The following is a 23,428-nucleotide window of genomic DNA, read 5'->3' as shown; positions in this document are numbered from 1 at the left end:
TTGCATGTATTCATCAGATCGCTCGTGTCATGGAGTTGTGTCCTGGAAGATTCTTCCAAAATCACATTTAAATAAAAGACGAGACCTCGAGTTTGAGGGCAGTGGATGTTAATATATATCAGTAGCGCGGACGGCAAATGAAAAGCCAAATGTCAAATGAAAGCTAAATAATGTATTAATACATTAGTGATATTTTCAGTACTGGGCTTTTTGGGGGGGGGGGTGTTGTTATTTATATGCATAAATTGGGCTGAAAATATGCAATTGAAATTGATTCTTTTGGCTCTCACTGTTTATGTTTTTAGTTACCCGTTTCCCTTGACATTTTTAAAAGTCTATAATAGATCCTATAAATGTCCATCAAGACCTAACTGAGACATTGCGCACAACAAAGACGAGCGCGACTCCCGATGATGCAAAAATGTCCAAAGGACGGCAAGAACGGAGTGAAAAGGAGGATGAGCTGCAGGAGCCATGATGGCCAACCTGCCGTTCTTCATCTCTGCTGTTTTTTAACAAAGGCTTTTCTCTCCATCTTCCCTCCCTCCCTCCCTCCCTCCTTCCCTCCCGGCCTGAGGGGCTGCTCGCGGCCCCCCAGACGCTTACAGACAGATGTCCTTGGTAGAGCAGAACACGCTCTGCTTGACGTCACGCGCGTGCAGCCACGGGGCTGTGAAGGAAGCTACGGGGCTCTCTGCCCTGCAAAGACCACGGCATAAAAGCCAGACCGTGGCTTTTGAGTTGGTCTGTTTCTCCTCCCCGCTCCCTTTAGAAAAGCTCTGGTCCAACAGCACACAGCAGGGAGCCTCTCAGTGTATATATAGACTTAACATATGCCACTTTTATTCGTGAATGCCCCCCCCCTAAAGAGCCGGGGTAGAGCACATACATTTTAAACAAGGGTGGCTGTCTTAAGCTTCAATCTAATCTCCTATCACGGCTCTAACCTTTTGCACTGCAAGGCTATAGGTCGATCTATAGCGTATAATGGAAAGAGTTAATTGGAGCACGTTGACAAGAATGAAGCTGAATCTTAATGAATCCCTAAAAACATTTTAAAAGAAACGGTTTTGGTCGATGGCATAGTGAGGTATAAATGCCTCAAGAGACATATCGTACTTATATATTATATAAACCATCCTATATTTTGTTAAAGGTGCTGGTGTAGAAGTCAGTTAAATGCATTAAAACTGGGTTGATACACAATACTCCTATGTAAATGTATTGTATTAAAAATGGTCAAATAATGGTCAAGAAATGATCAAAAAATGAACAAAAAACGTTTCAAACGCTTCATTTGTTCTTGGAAACAAAACTGTCTTAATAAAGTGAGACTGCACCATGATTTCAGTTTGATACACAGCCTCAAACTAACTGGTCTGTATACACAGTAATACAATGTTAAGTTAACACCAATTAGAATGCAGTGTCAGAGAAAGGCTTGGAGAACGTCTGCCGGTCTTGGCTTGATTTAGAAAGTTTTGTCTGATATCAGTGATATAAGAGACACGGGGAGCAGGACCGACGGTTTCAGTACCACTGGACATTGGCATCCCAACAGCTCCCCATAAGTCAGCGTCAATGTCAGGTGGCAGTCAAAACTACTTCTTATCTACTGTAGAGTACGTTCATCTTGGGTGTAATCACAGCAACGCTGGCTAGAGCCCAACCGAGACCTTTATGGCATGTCGTCTCCCCTCATTCACTGCCACCTCTCTTGCAAACAAAAGCAAATTTTGGCCAAAAATTTTACCTTCTAATATCAAAAATATAAAATATTAATTTGGGTCGAATGCAGCCTGTTCACATAGACATGAGCAGATGAAAAAATGTACATCACGCAAGGCCTGAAGCTATGCGAACGCACACATTTTTTTTAGGACGTCAACTATTTTTAATAAAACTATAAATCAGACCAAAACCAAAACTAGTAACTCTGTAGAAGAGTTTAATATTTTATTAGCTTTATCCTTGCTAGCAGCATGGCTCTAGGAATGGCAACGTCGGCCTGTTGGTAGTTCCAGCTGTTGTATGGATTTCCAAGAAATTTTGCATTCACGGTACCCAGAGGATAGACCCTTATGACTTAGACGGCCCCATGACGTTTGCTCTTGCGCCACTGTGAGGGTCACATTTATGATGAAATGAAATGTCTCGACAACTATTGGATAGGATTGTCATGATGACATTTTATATATTTTATGCTCCCCTCAGGATGTCTTGTAACAGCGTTGGCGTACTTCTGACTTTTCTATCTAGCTCCATCATCATGTCATAATTTTAATGTGTCCAATACTTTTGTTTATGACTAAATGCAAGCAAAACTAATGACATTCCCATTAGCCTCAACTGTTTATTGCTAATTAGCTACCATGCCAACATGCTAAACAAAGATACTTATATTTCAAATGCCGCTATCCGAAACACACCGTCTTGTGTGTGAGACTCCCTCTGCTTCCCGTGTGTGTGTGTGTGTGTGTGTGTGTGTGGGTGGACATTTCACGTATGCGTCGTCTGATGCATGTCTTTAATGCGTGGATCTCATTCACCTGACGCACACATGGCCGACATTACGCGAACATCTGGGAGCTGTGTCTCGAGGCCCTTTCTTCATGTGAAGTGCCTGGCAGTTAGCTTGCGGGGAGAAGTGCCAGTTGCGATGAACGAATCAGGATTCACTTCTCCATCTGCGCTCAGGCACCACAAAGAGACGGGCTCAGCCCTGACCTGCTAATGTGGGAAAGTCTTTGTTTCGAAACTATGACTTCGTCAACGGAGCTCTGCAAAATACATGTGGCAGCGTTCTCTCAAGATAAAATATTGAATATTGATTCAATATATGATAACCTACAGTATGCATCATGTGTGCATGATTAGTTGTGCTGTGAGCTGTCATGTCTAATTGCCCTAATAGGTATTGAATATATACGGTCTATATTTATGCAATATATACATTTAAGTCGTATGCGTAGAATCTGCATATTACGCCATTTAATGCCACTCGGACCAGTATTTATCGACACTTACAATGGCCTTTACTATATTGATCAGATTCAACACTCAAAATAATTTGCGTTTGCACTATTGTGCCGTGCCGCTACCAAAGCTTCATAAATAACGAGACAATAAATCAGATCATGCGCATTAAAGATGCAAAAAAATAATAATAATGTGTTTGAAATTCTGTTTCATCGTCGTCCTTTTGAACGCACACAAATCCCCTTAAATATTCAAGTGAATCTGTTTGTGATTATAGTATTTTACCTATGGAGATGAATTCAAAATACATGCACGGGCTAATAGTCTTGGCTCAGAGTGTCCTCTGAAGCTGAGCAGTATGTCAGAAGTGTTTCCAGGGCCAAGGACCAATTATTCAGGGCCCTCGGCCGTCCCTGGAGCTAAGGTCATTATGTGGGTGTCACTATCACGACCCTACGGCTGCTCTTCATCTGCAACTTATTTGCAGGAATTAAACCGCGAAGGGTGGGTGTGGGGGGGAGGACGACGACTGTGTGATAAAATGAAAGTGTCCAAAAGACTCAACGCCTTTCCGTTGGAGCAAGTATCATTTTTATAAATAATAACATTTGCGCTGCACATTTTGCCAGGGAACAGTGTTTAACGAAGAAGCCAAGAAGTCAGTGTTAAGCAGATTCTGACGGCCTTACACCGGGAGAGAGAGGTGATCATTAAAAATACTGCTTATCTAAGGGGAAATTTCCTACTTTAAATGTTCTCTCGCTTTGTCTCATTCCACGCTGGCGTGCTTCGTCTAGCAGTCTCTTCTCTCTTTCTATCTTTCTCTCTTTTTTTTTTTAACATTTAGATTCGCCGCTCGTCACCTTCTATTGATCACGCCTAATTTGCATCCAGGAGAAGATGAGAACTCAGATATTCACACTCCGAGAGAGGGACGATCTCGATGATTTATTCATTTCCAAATCAAAAAAAAAAAAAAAAAGGAGCGAAAAAAGGTAGATGAGAAGGGGAATCTTCATAGGCAGCGGGGCAACTAGCAGGCTCTGAGGCTGGGCTCCTCTTCCCCACGCCGCCCCCGGGCACGTGGTGTGCAAGTCCTCCTAATTAACAAGGTGAATCATGCTGCTGCTCTCTAATTAGCCAACATGACAATCTAATGGAAACATGCAGGCCCGAGCTGGCACACTTAGCATCACCTCGCAGAGACCCCCGGTACTGTCCTTCCCGCGCGAGTTTGGCTTAAAAAAAAATGACACTTCAGATTTTTTTAAATGGAAAAAAGGTGGAGCGGAGCAGTGGAGAGGGGAGTGTGTTTTAGGGAGGTCAGAAAGGGGAAGTCAGCTGGTGCGGGTGTGTTTTTCTTTTCTACTTCCTCTCCTCCCAGCCTCAGCGCGAGCGCGGTGTTTGTTGCCTAATTGAAACGTGTCCTGCCTCCCTCTCACTTACATCCTAGGCACAGGAGGCTGGCACCTCGCCACCAGCGTAGCTCAGCACGCCCAATTCCCCCGTCGCTCGAGTCCCAAGGAGTGCTCTGGCGCACAAAGAGAAAAGTGAACCTACAGGCTTGTACAGCGAGGAGATGAGTCGCTATCTCCCTCTGAGGCAAAAAAAAAAAAACGAATCTCCTTTTTTTTGTTGTTTTCCTTCTCATTACAGCACTTTGTAATATTCGAAAACACACAGGAACACCAAAGGTACTTTTAAAGCCCGCTTCTGTTTTTTTTTTTTCTTCATCTCGTAACATGTCTCGAGGTGAAGAAGAACTGAAGTTACTACCGGCAACAAAGCAACAAATAAAAAATAGGGTTACGGTGTGCTATTTAGTAGCCCGCACATCTTTGGAACCCAGAAAACAGACCCGTCTTATGTGATAATTAAATCATCCACATCAACTTTGTATGATCTTTCAAAGAAAAAAAGTACACCTGCTAAAGGAATGCTTAACCCAGTTTGTGAGAAGGAAACAGGCATACTGAGGCGTTGCGTATCTGCGAGGGCCAGAAGACGAGAATACAACAACTCCGAATTGGGACCCACCAAACAGCAGGAATTGTCTTTGAAAGTCGGCACAGGTGGGGGAAAGAGAGAGAGAGTACGGAGGAGGGTTGTGGGCCTTTTTTTTTTGGCCCGGGGGCCTGCCTGCTGGGAGGAGGGGGGGGGGGGGGGGGGGGGGGGGGGCTGCCTCTTTGAGCAGAGCAGTTTGCGGAGGGCCAGAGGACGAGAGCCTGTGAGCCGGCAGATATTACTGGCCCTAATGAAAAACTAAGGGGCCGCTACGTTGTCCTCTGACACGCGAGAAGCTCTCCTCTCTGGCTGAAGGGGCTTATTCGGCGTGGGCGGATTCCCATCTCTCCGTGACCTGGTCACTTTGTGGAGGATGCCGGGCCCCAATCAAGAGCACACGTTCTTGATCGTGTGTGCGCGTTAAAGTCCCGGCTGAGCAAAGGCTTAACATAAATGAGCATAAACACGGATCGCTTTGACCACGGTTGTGCATAAGTCACTAATTCGATTCATGGATTCCAACATATATGTTCGCGCTGTACAGCGAGGCAGGAACGAATGACTGTAGGCTTTTAATTGGAGCCACGCAAGGCTCAGAGTTGAGCTGAGGTCGGAATTAATTTCGGTATAGGTTCAAGACGTTTCAAGCGGTGCCTGCACGTCGAAACGGGCGAAAGCAAATCCCTCAATGCCCAGAAAGGAAACATGTTTGAGGAAAATAAAGCTTTGAGATTTCCACAGCTTGTGGTTTCCCTCGGACTAAAAAAAAGGAAGGCCATAGTTTACGACGGTCGGGTCCTTAACAGCTCAGAATTAACAATGCTATACGGTGGACATGCTTTAGAAGCCTCAACGGGCTTTTGGCCAGATTCCGGCCAGGTGTGGTAGCCAATTTGTCTTACCCCCCCGCCCCTCCATCTTCCCCCGTCTCTCTTTGCCCTGTCCCTGCTCCGCTCCTCTTCTCCAGTTCACTCGTTTTTTCCCCCGTTGTCCAGTTGCGCCTGCAGACGCGGTTGCGATGATGAATCTGTGGCTGCAGTGTGTCTGTGTGTCTGACATCGTGATGTATCTCCACCGGCCTTAACTCCCTCTCTATCTCTCTCTGCCCCCCCCCCCCCCCCCCCCCCCCCCCCCCCTCAAGTCTCCTTTCCCCCTCCATCTCTTTGTCTCCGTCTCTCTGTCTCCTTTCCTCTCTCACTCTCTATGATTAGGCATCGCCCGGCCTCCTGCCCCGCTGATAGAACAGACAGAACACACAGACTCACCACCGCCGCCGCCGCCGCCGAGGACGACAAACAACAAACAGGAACTGGGCGCCACCATTTGCCCATTGATTTTCACTGCGGGGCATTTTTTTTAAATAGCCCATCTGACCTTTCGGCCAAATGGTTGTGAATTGAAGGAAACCGGGTCGCTGGACCGTTCTGCCTCTCTCTCGCGCAAAAAAAAAAAACAACCTCCGCCAGTGTCTATCGGACCAGCCTGCTCTGCTGGTGACGAGGCTGTGGGCGAAGCTGCCGGTGCAAATTCACATACGCAATTACTAAGACTAAAATCCTGAAGCCCTTCTAGTGACAACCTAGAGCCTACAATGTTCATTTCAAAACCACTGGACAAAAAAAACTTTGTGGTATTTCTGATATCGTAATTAAGTTTATACTAGACCAGGTCCAGAAGACAGACCATGGAATCAATGGTTTTATCCACTTGGGAGCATGAATCAACTGTGTGACCTTCATTTGCCTGCAATATTGTGAGGTATGCTCTATGTTCTGTGTGTCCACGCGTTTGGCCTGAGGCTGGCACCAGCAGAAGGCTCATGGATTGACCATAATATAAAGGTTTCATCCGCTGGGGAGCAAGAATGTCGCTAGTGAATGTCGTGGCATTCTGCCTATTTTTATATATTGTTTCCAAGTGAATATTTTGGCCTGATTGTTGCACTAAGATGATCAATGACAAGATGACAAAAAAACTTTTCGGGAGCATGAACACCAAATACAGTACATATATTAGGGCTGGGCATGTCAACGCGTTATTATCGCGCGTTAACGCAGTTTTATAAAATTATTAAGCGGGCATTTTTAACACAAGAACCAAGCAGCATGCGGTGAACAGCTGTGTTTGTTAATCGCGATTAATCGCAAAAAAATTGCCCTTATTGTCACCGTTAAAAAAACAAAAGGTGATAATTCCGAGAGAATATGCGCAATGCTAGTGAGTTAACTGAAGCGCACCTATGATGTGGCCCTGTGAGAAGATGCTCCACCGGAGCTTTCTCACCTGTTCGTAGAGTTCGTCCTTCCTATAAGGCTTGAGATGTTGCACGTTGTACATATTGTAAAGCCCTTTGGGGCAAATCTGAGAGTTTGGGCTGTGTAAATTGACTTGATTTGACTAGATATTCAACCTGTGCTTGACCATTCCTACCATTTTCCTTGTTCATGGATTAATATCCGGTCGTACGCCTGCCCTTTTTCTGCCCATTTCGACACTTGGTTCAGGTACGTAACACGCTGTAATTCCATCTCTCCTAAATGATGATTGTTTGGTGGTGGAGGTTATTTTGTGTGTGTGATCGGGGGGGGGGGGGGGGGGGCCTGGCTCCACTGCCCGGGCTCATTATCCTGATGAAATTTTGCACAGAAGCGTGAGCTGCCGACAGACTCTTCTAGTGACACAAACAGCAAACTCAGGTGATGGACACCGGAGAGGCACGGGGAAACGACGGCCATTAGGCAAAAAATAAATAAAAGAAAGAGGTGAGGCAGGGTGAAAGAGGTGTGTGTGTGTGTGTGTGTGTTTGTGTGTGTGTGTGTAGGGGAGGGGTCGGGAGTCTTCCTCGCCTCTCTGCAGCGGGAGAAAGCATTACATAAAAGTGACGATTTCCAAACCACCTTCTTAAAATTCCAGAAGCAAATGAAGAGCGTGTGCGTGCACGCCGCGTCTCCTCGCGCTAATCTGGCCGCATCCAGATGACGAGCGGACTGCCACTTAACGGGGAGGAGATCCGCTTTGATCACACGGCCCCTGGGGGGGCCAACCTATCGCGCTGCCTATTACGCTGCCTCATTTGCATATGTTGGGCTTATGGGTAGGCTGAGACGTAGTGCGAATGTTCTTAAACTGCAGCAGGGCTCTCTGTTGCTAGAAAGAAAAGAAATCTCCAGGAGAGGTGCGGGGGGGGGGGGAGAGAAGATCCACTTGTCACTCGAAGGTCACGAGTTCAACACAGCAGACTGGGCTTAAAAAAGTCCTTGAAAACGTTATACTTCAAACTACAATACTGAGTTGCCCTTGAGCAAGGCATTTGCAGCATGAATGGCCAACACAAACAGACAATAGCTGCACCGTCAGGTGGTGACATTGTAGAAGTGTGTAAGTGAGAAAAGTGCAGTTCTCAGTAAACTTTACCCGGATGAATAAAAAGGGATATTTTTTGAAAAGAGCAACTTAGAAACCACGTCTTTAAGTTCTACATCAACACAACAACAACAACAGGTGAATGTTTCATCCTCCCGCCTCCTCGCTCTGCTACGGAAGCTCAAGACAATCCTCTTGATCTTCGTCAGCACGCCGAGGACTGAGAGCACCCAGTGAAGTTCCTCCGGAGTGAAACAAAGGGCTTCCGCTGTGACAGAACTACTGCGTAAACAACATTAACCAACCACTAAAAGGAGAGCGGTCTACTTTCCGGGGTCCGCTGGGAATTCCACCATGTACAGAACCTGCACTTAAAGTAAGGAGGATACGGCGGCGCACCACTTCGGTAAAACAACCTCCCAATTTGGAAACGCGACGTGTTCTGCCTCGACCGCTTACTCAAAGAGGTGAAACAACTCTTTTTATTCCTTTGAGGCAGTAAAAGTTAATGTGGAGCGTGAATCAGTACATCTGAAACTCTCGTTCACTTTGCTTTTTATGGCCTCGCTGAGCTAATGTTGCAAATTTGACTCTTTTTCCAAAGAAACGTAAAAGAACAGAGTTTTTCAGAAGTCACAAGAAGTAAGTAAAGACAGATATTGTCGTTTTGCGTTAGGGTAAAGAATAAACCTGCAAAGGCTTCTACATTCACCACTGAATATCTGTCCACTGACCGTGCTCATTGGCCAAAAACAGGAGGAGCTCAATGAGTCAAAAATTCAAATGGGTGCGAGATGAAGATGCTGAGACGGACGAAGAAAAGAAAATAAGTTTAGGGGGGCGGGGCGTAAGAAGTGGAGGGTGTCTTTTGCGCACAGAAAATCATTTTCCACAGACACTCGGGCATCAATCGGCGCGAGTGATTCCTCAAACTTCTTTTTTTTAAGTCCGACTTTACATGGCATTACATATGTAGTGATGCATGAAAAATGTATGTGCGGGAGTCGGGGAAATGTCAAGGGTAATGATCTCCGCGGCAGCTTACCTCCTTGGCTTTCTGTTTCAGTCGAGCTTGCTCTGGGTCCTCTTGCCTGGAGCGACTCTGAGGAGTAAAAGAAAGAAAGAGAGAGGGGGGGGGACACACAGGTTAACAGCTGTTTTTTAAAAAGGAGCCTACATCCCCCTTCCTTCGCCGCTTCATCTGTTGCTGCTGCTGCGGCAAAAAATAGTGCAAAAACGGGGACAGGATACGGAGGTGTCAAGGACATCGTATTTGAATTCAGAGAAGTGCAATGGAGCGCCTTCCCCCGGGGGGGCGATGGCCTTTAAACCCCGCTCCAAATCCATCCCTAAATAAGCCGCTGGAGGGGGATTCTAATCAAAAGAGGTTATTAAAAATTCTGCAGGAGCCAGCACACTCACACACACACACACGGGGCAAAGGATGTTGGTGAGTATCAGTGGCAGTGTGTGTGTGTGTCACTGTGTGGCTATCTGTCGCTGTGCGTGTGTATGTGTGTGTGTGTGTGCGTGTCCCTGGCATAACAACACAGCACTTCTATTTTAATCAGCAGCCGAGATCTGGGTGAACGTGCTCGTCCCTGGGAATCCTTCACCACGCGGCCAAATGTACACGTACGGCTGACCACTGAATATGGTACTGCACGCTAACTGATGTTTACTTTTTTTGGAGGCGGGTGTGTGTGTGTGTGTGTGTGTGGGGGGGGGGGGGGGGGGGATCTGGATATAATCTGTGTCGTTTAGGTCAGGTCCACGAATAACCGCTGAATAACCGCTGGCAATTATATATTTCCCTGATTGTCCAGTATGTAAATTGTCTTTTTCGAATCCACTGGCACATTTCAGAAGCTATATTATGTAAGCAGACATCAAAGACAAAAGAATAATTGGATATATTTTACGATACATAGAGTATTAATATCTAATCCGATGCTTAATCAATCGAAATGTGAGTGCCGGGCCAGGCCCCCCCCCCCCTTTCCTCTCCTCATAGCCTTCCTGCTAATTGGCTTTAAATATATCAGGCGGTTCACGTACCGGCCGGTATCGCAAGTAAGACTAATGCGTTTGCCCTCCGGTCGGACCGGAGCATCCCCCAAAGACTTGAGTCATATTCTAAGTGGACGGCGCAGAGTGGAGGGGAGGGCTTGTTGTGAGGAGGAGGAGGAGTAGGAGGAGGAGGAGGAGGAGGAGGAGAGGGGATTATTTCAGCGGGGCTTCTTGTTCAGGAGGTCAAATTAGCGGGCGCTCAAGCAGGAGGGAGGCAGGAGGGGTGGGGGTGCAGATGGACTGTTTACAAAGGGCAGCGGTGCCACTGGCGTGCTTTACATCTCCTCTGTCAGCTGCCCTGGTTTCCACACTGACAGGAGAGAGCGGACGGGGAGACGAGGAGCGGGTGCTGGACGCTTACGTTGGGTTGTTGGAAAGAAAAAAAAAAAAAAACACCAATACAGCGTTTTACAGTATACGACCAAGTTTCACTTCGTTGCCCATAAGACTTTTCTTTTTTTTTTTTTAAAGGCCCTCTCAGGTTGTATTTGTTTCTGTTAGCTGTGCGGTTGTGTGTGGAAAGTTAATATTCTGTCAATATATTCTCCCAAATGGGAGAAACTTCTATTCCGATCGCTCCTCGTACAGCAGTTTTCTCTCATTTGCGTTACAATTATTACTGAGAGTGGAAGACACAAAGATCCACCAAATAGCCAATAATCAATAGCAAGCGGTGCTTTACACCTGTTTAAATAGGATAGTAGCGTGTGGGAGAAAAAGCGAGATGAGCCACTAATGCAATGTGTCGTCTGGCTTCATAACATCATGGAGTTTTGAGGTTTATCACGTATTCAGTAATGGATTTCTCCCTCTATATACTGGTCTTCAATGGAGAGTGAGAAAAAAACAACCTCTTTTGACCTTTAAAAAGTCTTTTAAAAAGGACAAAATGCCATAAAAGACATTTATGGTTTGACACTTATCATTGTGAATAAGAAAAATATAAAAAGGATAATAAGCAACAGTGTTTTAAAATAGATTTACCCTGTTTCCATGAAATCATTCTGTTACATTGACTGATAAATATACTTGTGTCCACTCAAAAACACTTGTGTCTATGTGTGTAATATTTTGCACAATGTTATATAAAAAAAAAGAAAAAAAGAAGAAGATTTGCTCTCTAAACTTCTGCTCGGACTGAAACGCCATGGCAACGGGCGCCAAAAAAGAGCCGCAGACACGGCTCAGAGGTGAAGTCAAACTCTCCTCGCCGATGCTCTACGCGGTGCCGATGGCCCCGGGGCGAGCCCTTCCAACAGGAACTCGGCCAAATCTGCAGAAGCTCCCCACTAAACCGGTTAATGAAGAGAACTGCTCGCAGTAGAACCGGGCACACAACGTCACTACTCATTCTCTTAACAACACACTTCACAGCCGCCTTTTTCCCGCTGAGGCAACGTCTTCTTATTTTACAGACAGGTCGTGAGGTTTTGGTGGCCGGCGTTCATCAACCAGAGGATTTTCTAATATCCTGGACCGGAGCGTAATAATGCAATTAGGACGGTGAGGTGTGCCGCAATGAGAATCTTTACTGTGGGACATTTGCTCCATTCAAAATTAATTAAATTAACCTAGCTTTCTGCTAATGTCGCACCGCCGGGCATTTTCATTTGCAGAAGATTCTCTCTCTATCTTTTTTTTGGGTCAGTGGTGATCTTTTTATATTTGAAGACTTTTTTATATTTTTTTACTGATAAACAGATGAATAGTTTGACGGGTAACAATGCAAGGCCCCTGTTGGAAATAAGTATAGTTTTGAATACTTTCTTACAAAGTTAGTGCAGTTATTTCTGTTCTGTGGGTTTTATTGTGTCATGAGGTTTTATTGGGTTTTATTGTGCAACACTTATCTATCAGCTGAAAGAGACACTCTGCAGCAATTTGTAGTGTTTTTCAAAGGACAGAAGGTCACTTCAGAGTTTGACCTTTAATAAAAGGACATGAAATAAACCAAACCAACTGCACTTATTCCTAAAGGACGATACCAGATAAAAACCACACCATAGTCGTGACAAACCCCTTTGACTTTACATTACTGCTGATCACAATTGGATTGTATTTGCACTGTGGAGTTACGTGTCATCACTTCTTCACCTGCTGGAGGCCTCGTACAACAGCTAATCCAAACGTGTGTGTTCATATAGCAGTGCTTTTAAAATAAAAGTGCGCAATACACTACTTTTGAATTCATTATTGAACTTTGCGCATAACAATGCGATTAATCGCGATTACAAATTGTAATCGCTGCCCAGCACTAATATGTATGTATATATAGAGTTGATTACAACTTTAAGCAATAAGACTTATTATGATTTCCTTTCCTGATAAAATAAATAAAAATCTGTGATTTTTTGCGAGCTCTTTGATACTCAACGTTTATCTCTGTCGTATATATTTGTTCTGTGTCTGAAGACGAACCCCTACATCAAGCAGTGCATTCAGCATTATGAGGCATTTTTTTTGACACGGGACATGACACCGGACATTCAGGGCGACACATGTAGTTGTGTCCGAACGGGGATGATGGAAGGAAAAACATGCCGGCTCCTCCTGTCGCTCTGCACTCTTTCAAACTGATGCTCTGTTTCACCTGAGCTGTCAAGGCTTGTGACAGACGGGTGTTGTGCAGCTTGGACATGTGTGTGTGTGTGTGTGTGTGAGGGTTGTGTGGTGTACGCGCTGAGGAAGAGCCGGGACAGAGGAGCCCTGGAGCCGGGAGCCTGGGAGGACGCAGGGAGGTCACTTCATCCACTGGTGTCACACTCTAATTCATCTGTCAGAGCTTCATGCACGCACGCACGCACACACACACACACACACACACACACACACACACACACACACACACACACACACACACACACACACACACACACACACACACACACACACACACACACACACAAACAGACACAGTAGGATGGTGAGGTGACAACAACTTACTTTCGCGGCTTTCAACAGGATCTCCCTCTCCTGCTCGTCCTTCCTCTGCTTCTCCATTCTCTCCAGCTGCTCGAAGAAGCGCAGCTGAGAGCGAACGTCTGCCGACTGCTCGTAGCACTCGTCGTCCTGACAAGGAGATGGAGAGGAAATCAGTCGGGGAAAAAGAATCAAAATAGGCACGGGGTCCCATTCAGCGGCTGCTTTCTCAGTCCTTATCTCAAAACTGTAAATAGATTGCCAGAACATCTATTTCACCAAAAGCTTAGAGTGTGGTAGTAGAATCTCATATCAGTGACAGAATATTTAGAGTTTCATGCACTCTCAACCAAACAGCTGTGGCCAGTTGCAGCACAGTAATGATTGTCATGCATTAAAGGGGCTCCAACGACATTTTGAACGATTGCACAGAACAGTAGATGAATAATATGTTCGCATTCCAGAGTCATGTCTGCAACTAATGATTATTTTCATCATGTATATCATTAATCTGAATTATTTAGTGTCAGAAAACTGTCGATACCGCCCGGCACAATCTGGCTAAGCCCAGTGTGGCTTCTTCAAATCTACGTCTTTTGTACGGCAAACAGCCCTCAGCCCAAAGATACTTGACTGTCAAATGACTGAAAGTTTCAGCAGACCCTCCCCAGACCCTCCCCCTCTGCCTGGATTTCCTCTCTTCTTCTTATGTCGCTGTGTTTCGGACGCTCCTGGCCGTCTATTAAAAAAAAAAAAAACATAACGACCAGGTGCCAGATCGTAAAACACGTATCCAAGAGGAAGCTGCGAACATGGCGGGCACGGTGTTGAAAAATAAAGAAGGCAAATATAGCGAGGCGAAACGCCAAGCGGACAAAACCCGTTCCAAAGCTTGTCCCCAACCCGAACTAACACATGAGAGAAGAAGTGAGAAGCGCTGTCTTTTCTCATCGTTTTTTTACTTGAAGTTTGTAATTTGTTGTTGTCGTAAAAATGAAAGAGACTTTTTTTCCTGAAACACTTTGTCCAGGTGTTTGACTTGCAATTGTGGTGGAAGTTCTCTCTGCATCCTTTGCCAATGAGTGAGTCGTACAGCTCTCAAACAAGAAAAGATTGACTTCCATCACCATTCCATCCTAAAGGACAATCATAAATATGGTAATGAAGGAGCCTGGTATGCCCTGCTCATGAGCATAAAAACACCCTCGTCGTTAACTGCACGGGACGCAGCTCATCTGGGACGTCAGCGGTCTGATCACAGATGTGAACACACACACACACACACACACACACACACACACACACACTAACTTTTTGTCTATTTAAAGAAGACGAATGATCTTTGCACATGGCGCCATCGCCCCCCCCCCCCCACTTGGGAAAAGGAAAGGCAGGTGTGAAAAAAAACAACACAACTTTTGTAGGTCATCAAAAGTTAATATGATAATAGATTATTTCACATGTCTGTGCGTCACCTATGCAGCTTTCTATATCCCTCTCTATTCCATCTGTGTGTGTGTGTGTGTGTGTGTGTCAGGTCTGTGTGTGGATGAGAGGAGCTGGGTGCCACAGAGCACAAAGACACATCAGAGGAGGCTCATCGCCCCCCCCCCACTCTTTCTCTCTCTCCTCTTTGTTGCAGCGCTGAGCCTGCACTCTTGCCGTAGCTCCTGCCGCCGCCATCGAAGCCCGGTTGCTCTTTTAAGGCCGCTTTGTGTGTCTTTTGGTCTTTTCCCTTTTTCTTTTTTTTCCGCTGATGTCAACAGAGTGGCTTCACAGAGCTCCGTGTCTCTTTCTCTCTCTCTCTCTCACACACACACACACACACACACCTCATTTACAAAACCACAAAAAAGGGGAAAGAACGAACGCACAGAAGAAGAAGAAGAAGAAGAAGCGCCAAACAAGATGGGGACAGCTGCAGCGCTGCTCTTCCTCCCTCCTCCTCTTCCTCCATTCTCGGTGTCAGGAGAAAATAAAACGCATTTTCAAAGTTTCCCCCCCACTTCGCCGAGATTCAGGCTAGCACTCGAGTTGGGTTTTTCTACTTTAATGTACACCAATTAAATGCGGTTGTAGAGCCGCATTCAAGGGCTACGGGAGATAAAGTCACCAGTAACGAGAAAAGTACCCAGGACGTGTGCTTGGAAGTTCTTTTGTACCTCAAGTTTTGGCTGACTGACTCTTGTTTATCAACTTAAAAAGGTAAAATAAATAAATAAAAGGTTTCTCATATTAACTTTTATGTGTTTATGTTAGTGGTACACTTGCATTTTGAGTTTACGTGCGAGATAGATGAAAGCGCGTTTGTGTGCATGGCACTGCGTGTCTGTTGTGTGGGAATGTTGGGAGCGTACCAGCCCATATTCACGATTGTGTGTTTAAGAGCATGTGTGTGTGTGTGTGTGTGTGTGTGTGTGTGTGCTCGAATGTCCTGATAAAGTTTATTTCCCAACTCCAGTGGGTATTCTGTATGACGATGTTGCTACAAACATAAATATCTACTTATCAATAGTCAGTGTATTACCTACAGTAGATGGGGGGGGGCGGCCTGCCCCCAGTTTGGGCAAACGGACAGGAGAACCAGCACAGAAGATAAACAAAGTACTGCTTTTGACTGCCACGTTAGCATATGTCACACAATGACACAACCACCAACCCGGCAATTAATGAGCCACAGCCGCCCGAAGTAGCACATGCAGCAAAGGAGGAAGGGGATGCCGATCGACTACAGTGAGCGCAAGGCCGGTAATTGGGGGTAATGAGGTTTCTCTAAAACACTGTATAATCTTCGTCCTGCCCACCTGCCCGCTGCCTTTGAATTTACACTCAGGATTACAGGTTGAATATTTTAATTTCTCCCAGCGTCAGCTGTACCTTAACAAGTAGGCTAAGCAGCTATTAAACATGTGGCAGAGAATGGGAAAGTTGACTTTGTGCGGCAAAATAAAGAAAATGCTTGAATAAGAAATAAAAAAAATGCACGTGATGACATCTCTACTTTGTGTGTGTGTGTTTGCGTTGTTCCCACCTTACAGGAGTCCAGTCGGTGCTGCGCGATGGTAGAAACCTTTTCGACCACGGTTCGAAGTCGCGACTGCGCGGCGTGCGAGATGAACGTCACCGCCTCCATCGGGACCTCCGTGACTCCGAACTTCTTGGCTGTGAAGGACACACATTGAGGACGAGACGAAACGTTTGCGATCAGTACCTCCTTATTAATATCACTTCGACGCCCCTTTCTCACACAAAACGGGTACAGTTAGTAGTTTAGCTTCTCATAATCAAAACCTCATTCGCCTCGCTGATTCTGTTGCAATTGAAATGTTGATCCGCCACTTTACCATTTATAACACGGCCTTTATTCATTTAATTTACTAAGGGGATAAACAGGTTTAAAACTGATTGTTTTATCATCACTACACTCGCTTCCACGACTCGCCATTTCGAGAAAAACAGCTAAGCAGGTAGAAGGTAATTGTTTCGCTACGAGCGCGCGCGCGCACACACACACATATAACATCCCATAAAAACACACCAACAGAAGATTGCAACTTCCATTGTCCGCACACACACACACACACACACACATCTACTGTACTCGCACACATTCGCACAGATAAACTTGTCTGGATTAGTAGGTGCAATTAACTCCCTGAAATAGGACTCATCGCACAGAAAAGTTAATTTGTTTCACAGTCTTAGTGCAAATTCCAGAGTGGCTTTACTAGCTGAGCTCCTTCGAGTGTGTAAACGACATTGACCATCTCTTTTTCACAGGAGAAGGATAATTTAGTTTCCTTGGAGCAAAACTCATCTGAAGTCATAACAAAAGAGAGGAGGACAGACTTTGGTGGGGTTACTATCTTGTTTCCAACTTCCTTTTAAATTATTCCATTACCATAATTTTCTCTCTGGCACCCTTTTAAGTAAACCACACCAATTATTTAAATCAGCCGAACAATACATATACTCCTCATCCGCTGGAGCTTTGAAATAGGATGGAGGGAGCCCTGTTAGCCTTATAATTACAGGGGCAATACATGTGGCAATGTCACGAGGTCAACGCAAAACACTAATGGGCTTCTGCTTCCTGAAAAATAAGATCTTTCAGGGACATTAATATTTCAGAGAAAGTTTAAGAGACTAAGCCAGAGAACCACATTACTGTGAGCAAAACACACATTCTTGGACTTGTACTGAAACAAATCGCTGTTATTCACCTAGAAAAATAGGGCCTCGAAACAGACTAATGAACTAAAACGCTTTGATATTTTGCTTAATTTCTTCAACACAGAAAAGATAACAGGAATAACATGAACCAAAGATTGTAGCATCTCCAGTTGGGTGGAAATATGTGCAATTTTTATCCACGCAAGCCACAATGGCTCTAGGCACGGCAACGTCAGTCGGTCTGTCCGCCGCTTTGATTTCAGACTGAACGATCTCAGCAGTTATCGGATGGAACGTCATGAGATTTGGTGCAGGCATCCACGGTTCCCAGAAAATGCATCTTAAGAAATGTGTTCATATTTTTTTGACCTGATGGTGGCGCGAGGTTAAAAGACAGTTAACGTGAACGTCTCTACCAAATTCAGGTAAAAAAAAACAATGTGTCCAATACAATGGTTTGTGACCAAATACTTAGTTACATCCATCAGCCTAAACTGTACTTTGTGTTTAATGCTTATTAGTAAATGTTAAGGTGTAAACACACTAAACTAAGATGGTCAACATGTTATACATTATACCTGCTAAACATTAGCCTGTTAGCTGGAGACTCGCTAACGTATTTCGTGGGCGGAGCGTAGAGGTGGTGGCATTAATTAACGCAGGCTGGCAAGTTTTGTTGGCTTGTTTTTTTATAATGGCTGAAGAAAAGAGAATTTCTCTCAATATCTACAGACACTCACTCTCCGGGACCGCAAGTGTTACTGGGAATCATATTAGCCAACCCCGTACCTGCCATAGGCAGACTACTTCACCGGGAGGAGAGCAGGCTGGTAAGTTAGCTGGCTAGCTTGCCCATCTCCAGAACTATAGGGTTAGTTAGCCAATTAGCTAGCTAACTAACTAGCCATTCCCTGCGGAGCTCCCATCTGCTCCCCTCTCCTTGTAGGGGGTTGGCTAATATGATTCCCGGTAACACTTGCAGTCCCGGAAAGTGAGTGAATGTTGAGAGAAATTCTCTTTTCTCCAGCCATTATTAAAAAAAAGCCTTCAAAACTTGCCAGCCTGCGTTAATTAATGCCACCACCTACGCTCCGCCCACAAAATAAGTCAGAAGAAGGGGTCATTGGTTTTCCTTTTAAGAAATATAAAAGACACAAAGATGGCTTTAATCGTGCAGAAAGAGCTCACCCAGGCAGCGCATTTTCACTGTTAGTGTGCATGTGTGCAACGCGTCCGTATACTCAGACACACAACAACGTATGGAAACATGCCCATCTGCTATCTGCATGCGTCCACTGCTTTATACACGTGCAGTTGCAGAGCTTAGAGCTTATTACAGGGTATCAGTGCGATATATCAAGTGAGAGCTATGTAAACCATGAATTATAAACATCATAGGTCTTATTGTTTGTCATGCGCTCTTGTTAGATAACACTACTGCAGCTGTCTGCTCGTCACTTTCAACACAACAGACAGCTTCAAGAAATCTAATGGAGAGACACAATCTGCATGGAGGTCTGGTAACTTGAATATTTATATAGTATAGAACTGAATGGTATCCATGGCAACAAGGGTCCCCCTGAAAAGTAGCTGGCAGTGAACATGGAAAAGGTCCTGAATGACCCAACTACACTAGTTTGTATCTATAATACCTGCAAACTATTCTTTTTTTTTTTTCTCTGCCCACGGATATATAATAACCCAAGATCCTCCCGAGATGCTTGAAGTCCTCTTGGAGGCAGCTGACTAGCTGATAGACCTGCATGTGCTGATCGGGATAAACTCGGCACACAATCATTTCGACTGCACATCAGGGGTCAAGATCCAGTGCAGCCACAAATAGCAGCGATGCCATGGCACCAAGTTATATCCGTGTTACAGTCCGCATCCATTTTAAATATGATGCCGACATTATGAGCACAGTTTTTGTTTAGAACATTTTAGAACATAAGAGGGAACAAATGACTCCCAAAAGCAAACACTGGAAACCACACTTCCATAGCCCAGGTGAAATTAAACTTATTAAAGATTTACGAAACACACAAGGACCGTATTAACAAACTCTAATGATGCTCAGTGATAGGGTAACATGTTAAGTGCAGTGTTTTGTGATCTGGAGTGAATTTCACATTGTGACCACGGAAGACCAGGTTTGATAATCTCCTTCCATTTTTGTTTTGTACTAGTCAAATGACCGTGGAAAACATATATTTCTATGTTAAACACCAAGAGACATTGGAGCTCATGTCTTACAATTAGAATGCTAACATGTTTGTGTTGACCAGTGTTTTTCGCCCCGCAGCATGTTATGCTAGCTCCATGGTAAAACTGACATGATGTGAGCGCGGCATGAGGCACTTCCTATGATTTGAAAGTGAATCATGTTCAAGATGCAGGAAATAAAGCTTGAGAACATAGCATGACACATAGCATCCAATTAGAATCAACAGTGTTTTGTGTCAATGCTATCCTCTCTCTTCAGCAGTTAGTAGTTAGCAGTCAAGATATATCTGAGAACTATACTGAATTAATAATCCACATAAATGCTCATTTCTTTGTGTTTTTACATATTTTCAGGTCTTAAAATTAGATTATTCTTCTGTACGATCTGTTTTCTGAGATCTTATGAGTGTGTTCCCTGTTGTATGTGTGTGTGTGTGTGTGTGTGTGTGTGTGTGTGTGTGTGTGTGTGTGTTTGGCATATCTGCTTTGTGTTTCAATGTCACATCTGTCTTCTTGTGTAAGTTTATGCAATAAGCCCACACATGCATGTATGTGCACGAGAGAGTGTGTGTGTGTGTGTGTGTGTGTGTGTGTGTGTGTGTGTGTGTGTGTGTGTGTGTGTGTGTGTGTGTGTGTGTGTGTGTGTGTGTGGACCTCAAAAGTCTCAGTGGACTATCATTACTTTGAGGAGCTTTTCTAGAGAGCTCCAGCTGTGCTTGTGTTCTAGTTCCTGATCTGGGGAGGGGGGTGGAGTGCTTTTTCGCAGCTTCAGAAACGCTACAGCCTTCCCCCCCCCCATGCCCAGCAGCTCAAGGACCAGCCTGAAGAGATGTGAGGAGGGGAGGGAGAGAGAGGTTTTTGGAGAGGTGGGGTGGCACAAGTGTCTGTGGACACGAGACACGGAGAGACATGAGGAGGAGAATAAAGAAGGGGACGGAAACTAACATCCTCTCCTGGAATCAGGATTTTTTTAAAAACAGAAGAAATTAAATAAAGGGGTAGAAAAAAATGGGGAATGCAGTAGTAAATGAAGAGGCAGAGCAGAGTGGAACTTGCTGCTTGTACACAGGAGAGAGGTGCAGCCGAGGCTCTTCTGATTGAGCGGAGCTGGCAGGCCCGGGGAGCCTCCCTCGGACTGCTGTCAGCTGAGAGCGCAGAGAGGCCAATCACTGACACAACAAAGCTGCACAAGTGCCACTTCCCCAGCAGGGGGCGGCCTAGCCTCCTGTCCCCCCGCCCCCAGGAAAGATGTATATTTTTAAACAACCCCTCAGCCCCAAAGGTGACGGGGATAACAACCACGCCAAGAGTCCACGTAAGGAAACATGACCTGCGGGGTTCCGTTGCCACACTACAGATACTTTAATTGAGATAAAACAAGACGAGGGCGCCAGACTGGCCGTCACGTGGAATTATGCTGTGTGTTTTTTGATCCGATGCACAGGAGCGAGATGCTAGGCTCTGTTTCTACTTCGAGTACTAGCGCTCATCATATCTTTTCACAGGTTTCACCGTGCGGCGGGAGCCTGAAGTGTATTCCAAGCAATAAGATTGACTGCCGGTGGCAAAAAAAAGAGGTAATGACGACACTATCACTCTGGTGTGATGCTGCAAAACCAACCAAGACCCCTCAGCCTGTATCGATTAGCACACGCAACGCCGTCTGCCTTCGGAGTGTCAAGATCCACTACAAGAAGAGAGAAAGAATCAAAATCCCACTGCCAAGTCTTATTCCTCTAAACTCTGTTCCTTTAGTCCAGAGGACAATCTGACAGCCAGCCTTCAAAAGACAAACCCATAAAGTATTTATGTGTGTGCCTGGGGTCCAGTGAGTTCAGACAGCCACTGAAGAATTCATTAAAGGAGGTGAAAGAATTGTTAAGTGTATCAAATTGAAGCCGAGGCCAAACAAGAAAAGGCTCAGACTGAAGCGCTGAAGGAGAGAACTGTCTTTAGTGATGACACTATAAATACAGAAACAACATGTTCCTCACGCAGAAAGACAACAGTCAGTGATTTCATCACTACTACCGCCTGGATTGTCAGCGTTGGATTTTTGTCTTCGAGTGGAGGCGTAGGGGTACAACCACCGCTTTACATCTGAGAGGCTAGCGTTCTCCAACCGCAGCTAAGAGCATTTAAGAGTTAAAAAGGTTTATGAGTCTCGACGTTTGCCAGGGCGCGCCCGCCTTACCCGTTTCCAGAATTCGTCGATGGAGCAGGCCCGGATGGAGAAAGGCCTCATCTTTGCAGGAGCGGATATGCGTTCCCACTAGCTCAGAGTTGGTGGCGAGTATTCTCGCGCTCTCCTCGTTCAGGTTCACCCCGGCCATGGAGGCCACGTCGTTGATGTCGTCATCGTCCCTGCAACATGAGAGATGGTAGATTAGCCAAATACATACGATGCAACTCAATCCTCTCCTCCGCAATGGTATTAAGTGATGCGTTGGTGGTGAGGACTCAATGAAATTGAGAATTACCATCTCGCTGTTGTGTGCGCCCACCAACCATCCGTCCCAATTGTTCATCATTTTATCCTATCGGACGTTTGTGGGAAATTGTCACAATTAGCATACAAATTCTTGAGTGGTGGAGTCACGGTGACCTTTGACCGCCATATTCTAATCAGTTCTTTGTTGAGTCCTTGAGGTGGACGTCTGTGCCAAACTTCCTTCGAGGCGTTGCTGAGATATTTCGTTCACGAGAATGGGACAGACGCGAGGCCATAGTAGCCGTGTTTCCAGTCACGTGTTTTGTATGAGCATTTTGAAGTATCGCACAGTTCCATACAACTTCCTCAATTTGCTCAATAAAGTTTTACGTTCCCTTGGGGCGTTGTTTTTTTGCTTTTGTCGAAAAAGAGTTGATGCGTTAAATGGGATGCAGAACTGACCAGTAAACTCTGACGTCGTGGACATTTGACTCACTTGACTGTTCAGTTTCTGCTGTCGCCGTCTTCTGGAATATTCCAAAATCATGCCAACGCTTGTATTCTCCTTCTAAAACATGGCCAATACTAGCTGACATGAAAGTACAATTAACACTTGTCCAACTGAAAACAAATTCCTGAAGACGTCTCTCCATTTTTCTCTCATTGATTGTTTTGCTTCCGGTTCGCAACCTCTGCTCCTGTACTGCCGGATTACTGCCATGCGTAGCCTGCAGCGCCAACGTCTGACCAAACTACTTGTAGCCAAGTTTATTCCCTCCAAACCATTTGATGGAAACAAACCTAATTCACATTTCTGTTCCTTGCAACATTTCAAAAGTTCACTTAAAGTTTGCTTGACAAGTGAATGGAAACACTGCTAGTGTCGTTGACCTTTGACCGAAATCGAAACAGTTCATCCTTGAGTTTGTGCCAAATTTAAAGAAAATTCTGTTATTAGAACATACGTTCGTACGTACTGACAATACAACCTGAGAACATAATGCCAGCATTGCATTCTGGCGATTTGATGCCCTCTATCTGGTTCTGATTACAGATTGTAAAGTTTTAACATATCTTGGTGCAGAAGAAACACTAAAATAGACTTGCAGCAGAGGTACAAGGTAGTTCAGAGTGAACTAAAGTCAGTGTAGGTCGCACACTGATTTGGGGGCCCGGCTATCGCTGGGGAAAGGCCCCTTTGGGAAGCTGTCTTTAGGGATCTTGTCCTTGTCGCAGCATTAGTGACTCCTACTGGCTGGTCTGTCT

At 45.1% G+C, this 23,428-nt stretch overlaps 1 protein-coding gene across 1 annotated transcript in view; it reads right to left on the bottom strand.

Moving 5' to 3' along the window:
- The window catches only part of LOC306694267 (transcription initiation factor TFIID subunit 4), a gene marked incomplete at its 5' end in the record, with an annotated part of 79,750 nt that overhangs the window by 31,229 nt on the left and 25,093 nt on the right, over positions 1 to 23,428 (bottom strand). The window contains 4 exons of the mRNA XM_079157040.1: positions 9,392 to 9,448; positions 13,360 to 13,485; positions 16,367 to 16,497; positions 21,926 to 22,095. Of these exons, the coding sequence (XP_079013166.1) occupies positions 9,392 to 9,448; positions 13,360 to 13,485; positions 16,367 to 16,497; positions 21,926 to 22,095 (484 nt within the window). The remainder of the gene's footprint in view (positions 1 to 9,391; positions 9,449 to 13,359; positions 13,486 to 16,366; positions 16,498 to 21,925; positions 22,096 to 23,428) is intronic.

This window comes from Pholis gunnellus (assembly GCF_910591455.1).
Source record: "Pholis gunnellus genome assembly, chromosome: 1".
NCBI classification, from domain to species: Eukaryota; Metazoa; Chordata; class Actinopteri; order Perciformes; family Pholidae; genus Pholis; species Pholis gunnellus.
Note: the sequence above shows the minus strand (reverse complement) of the source record. Positions and strands in the feature narration are given on the sequence as shown.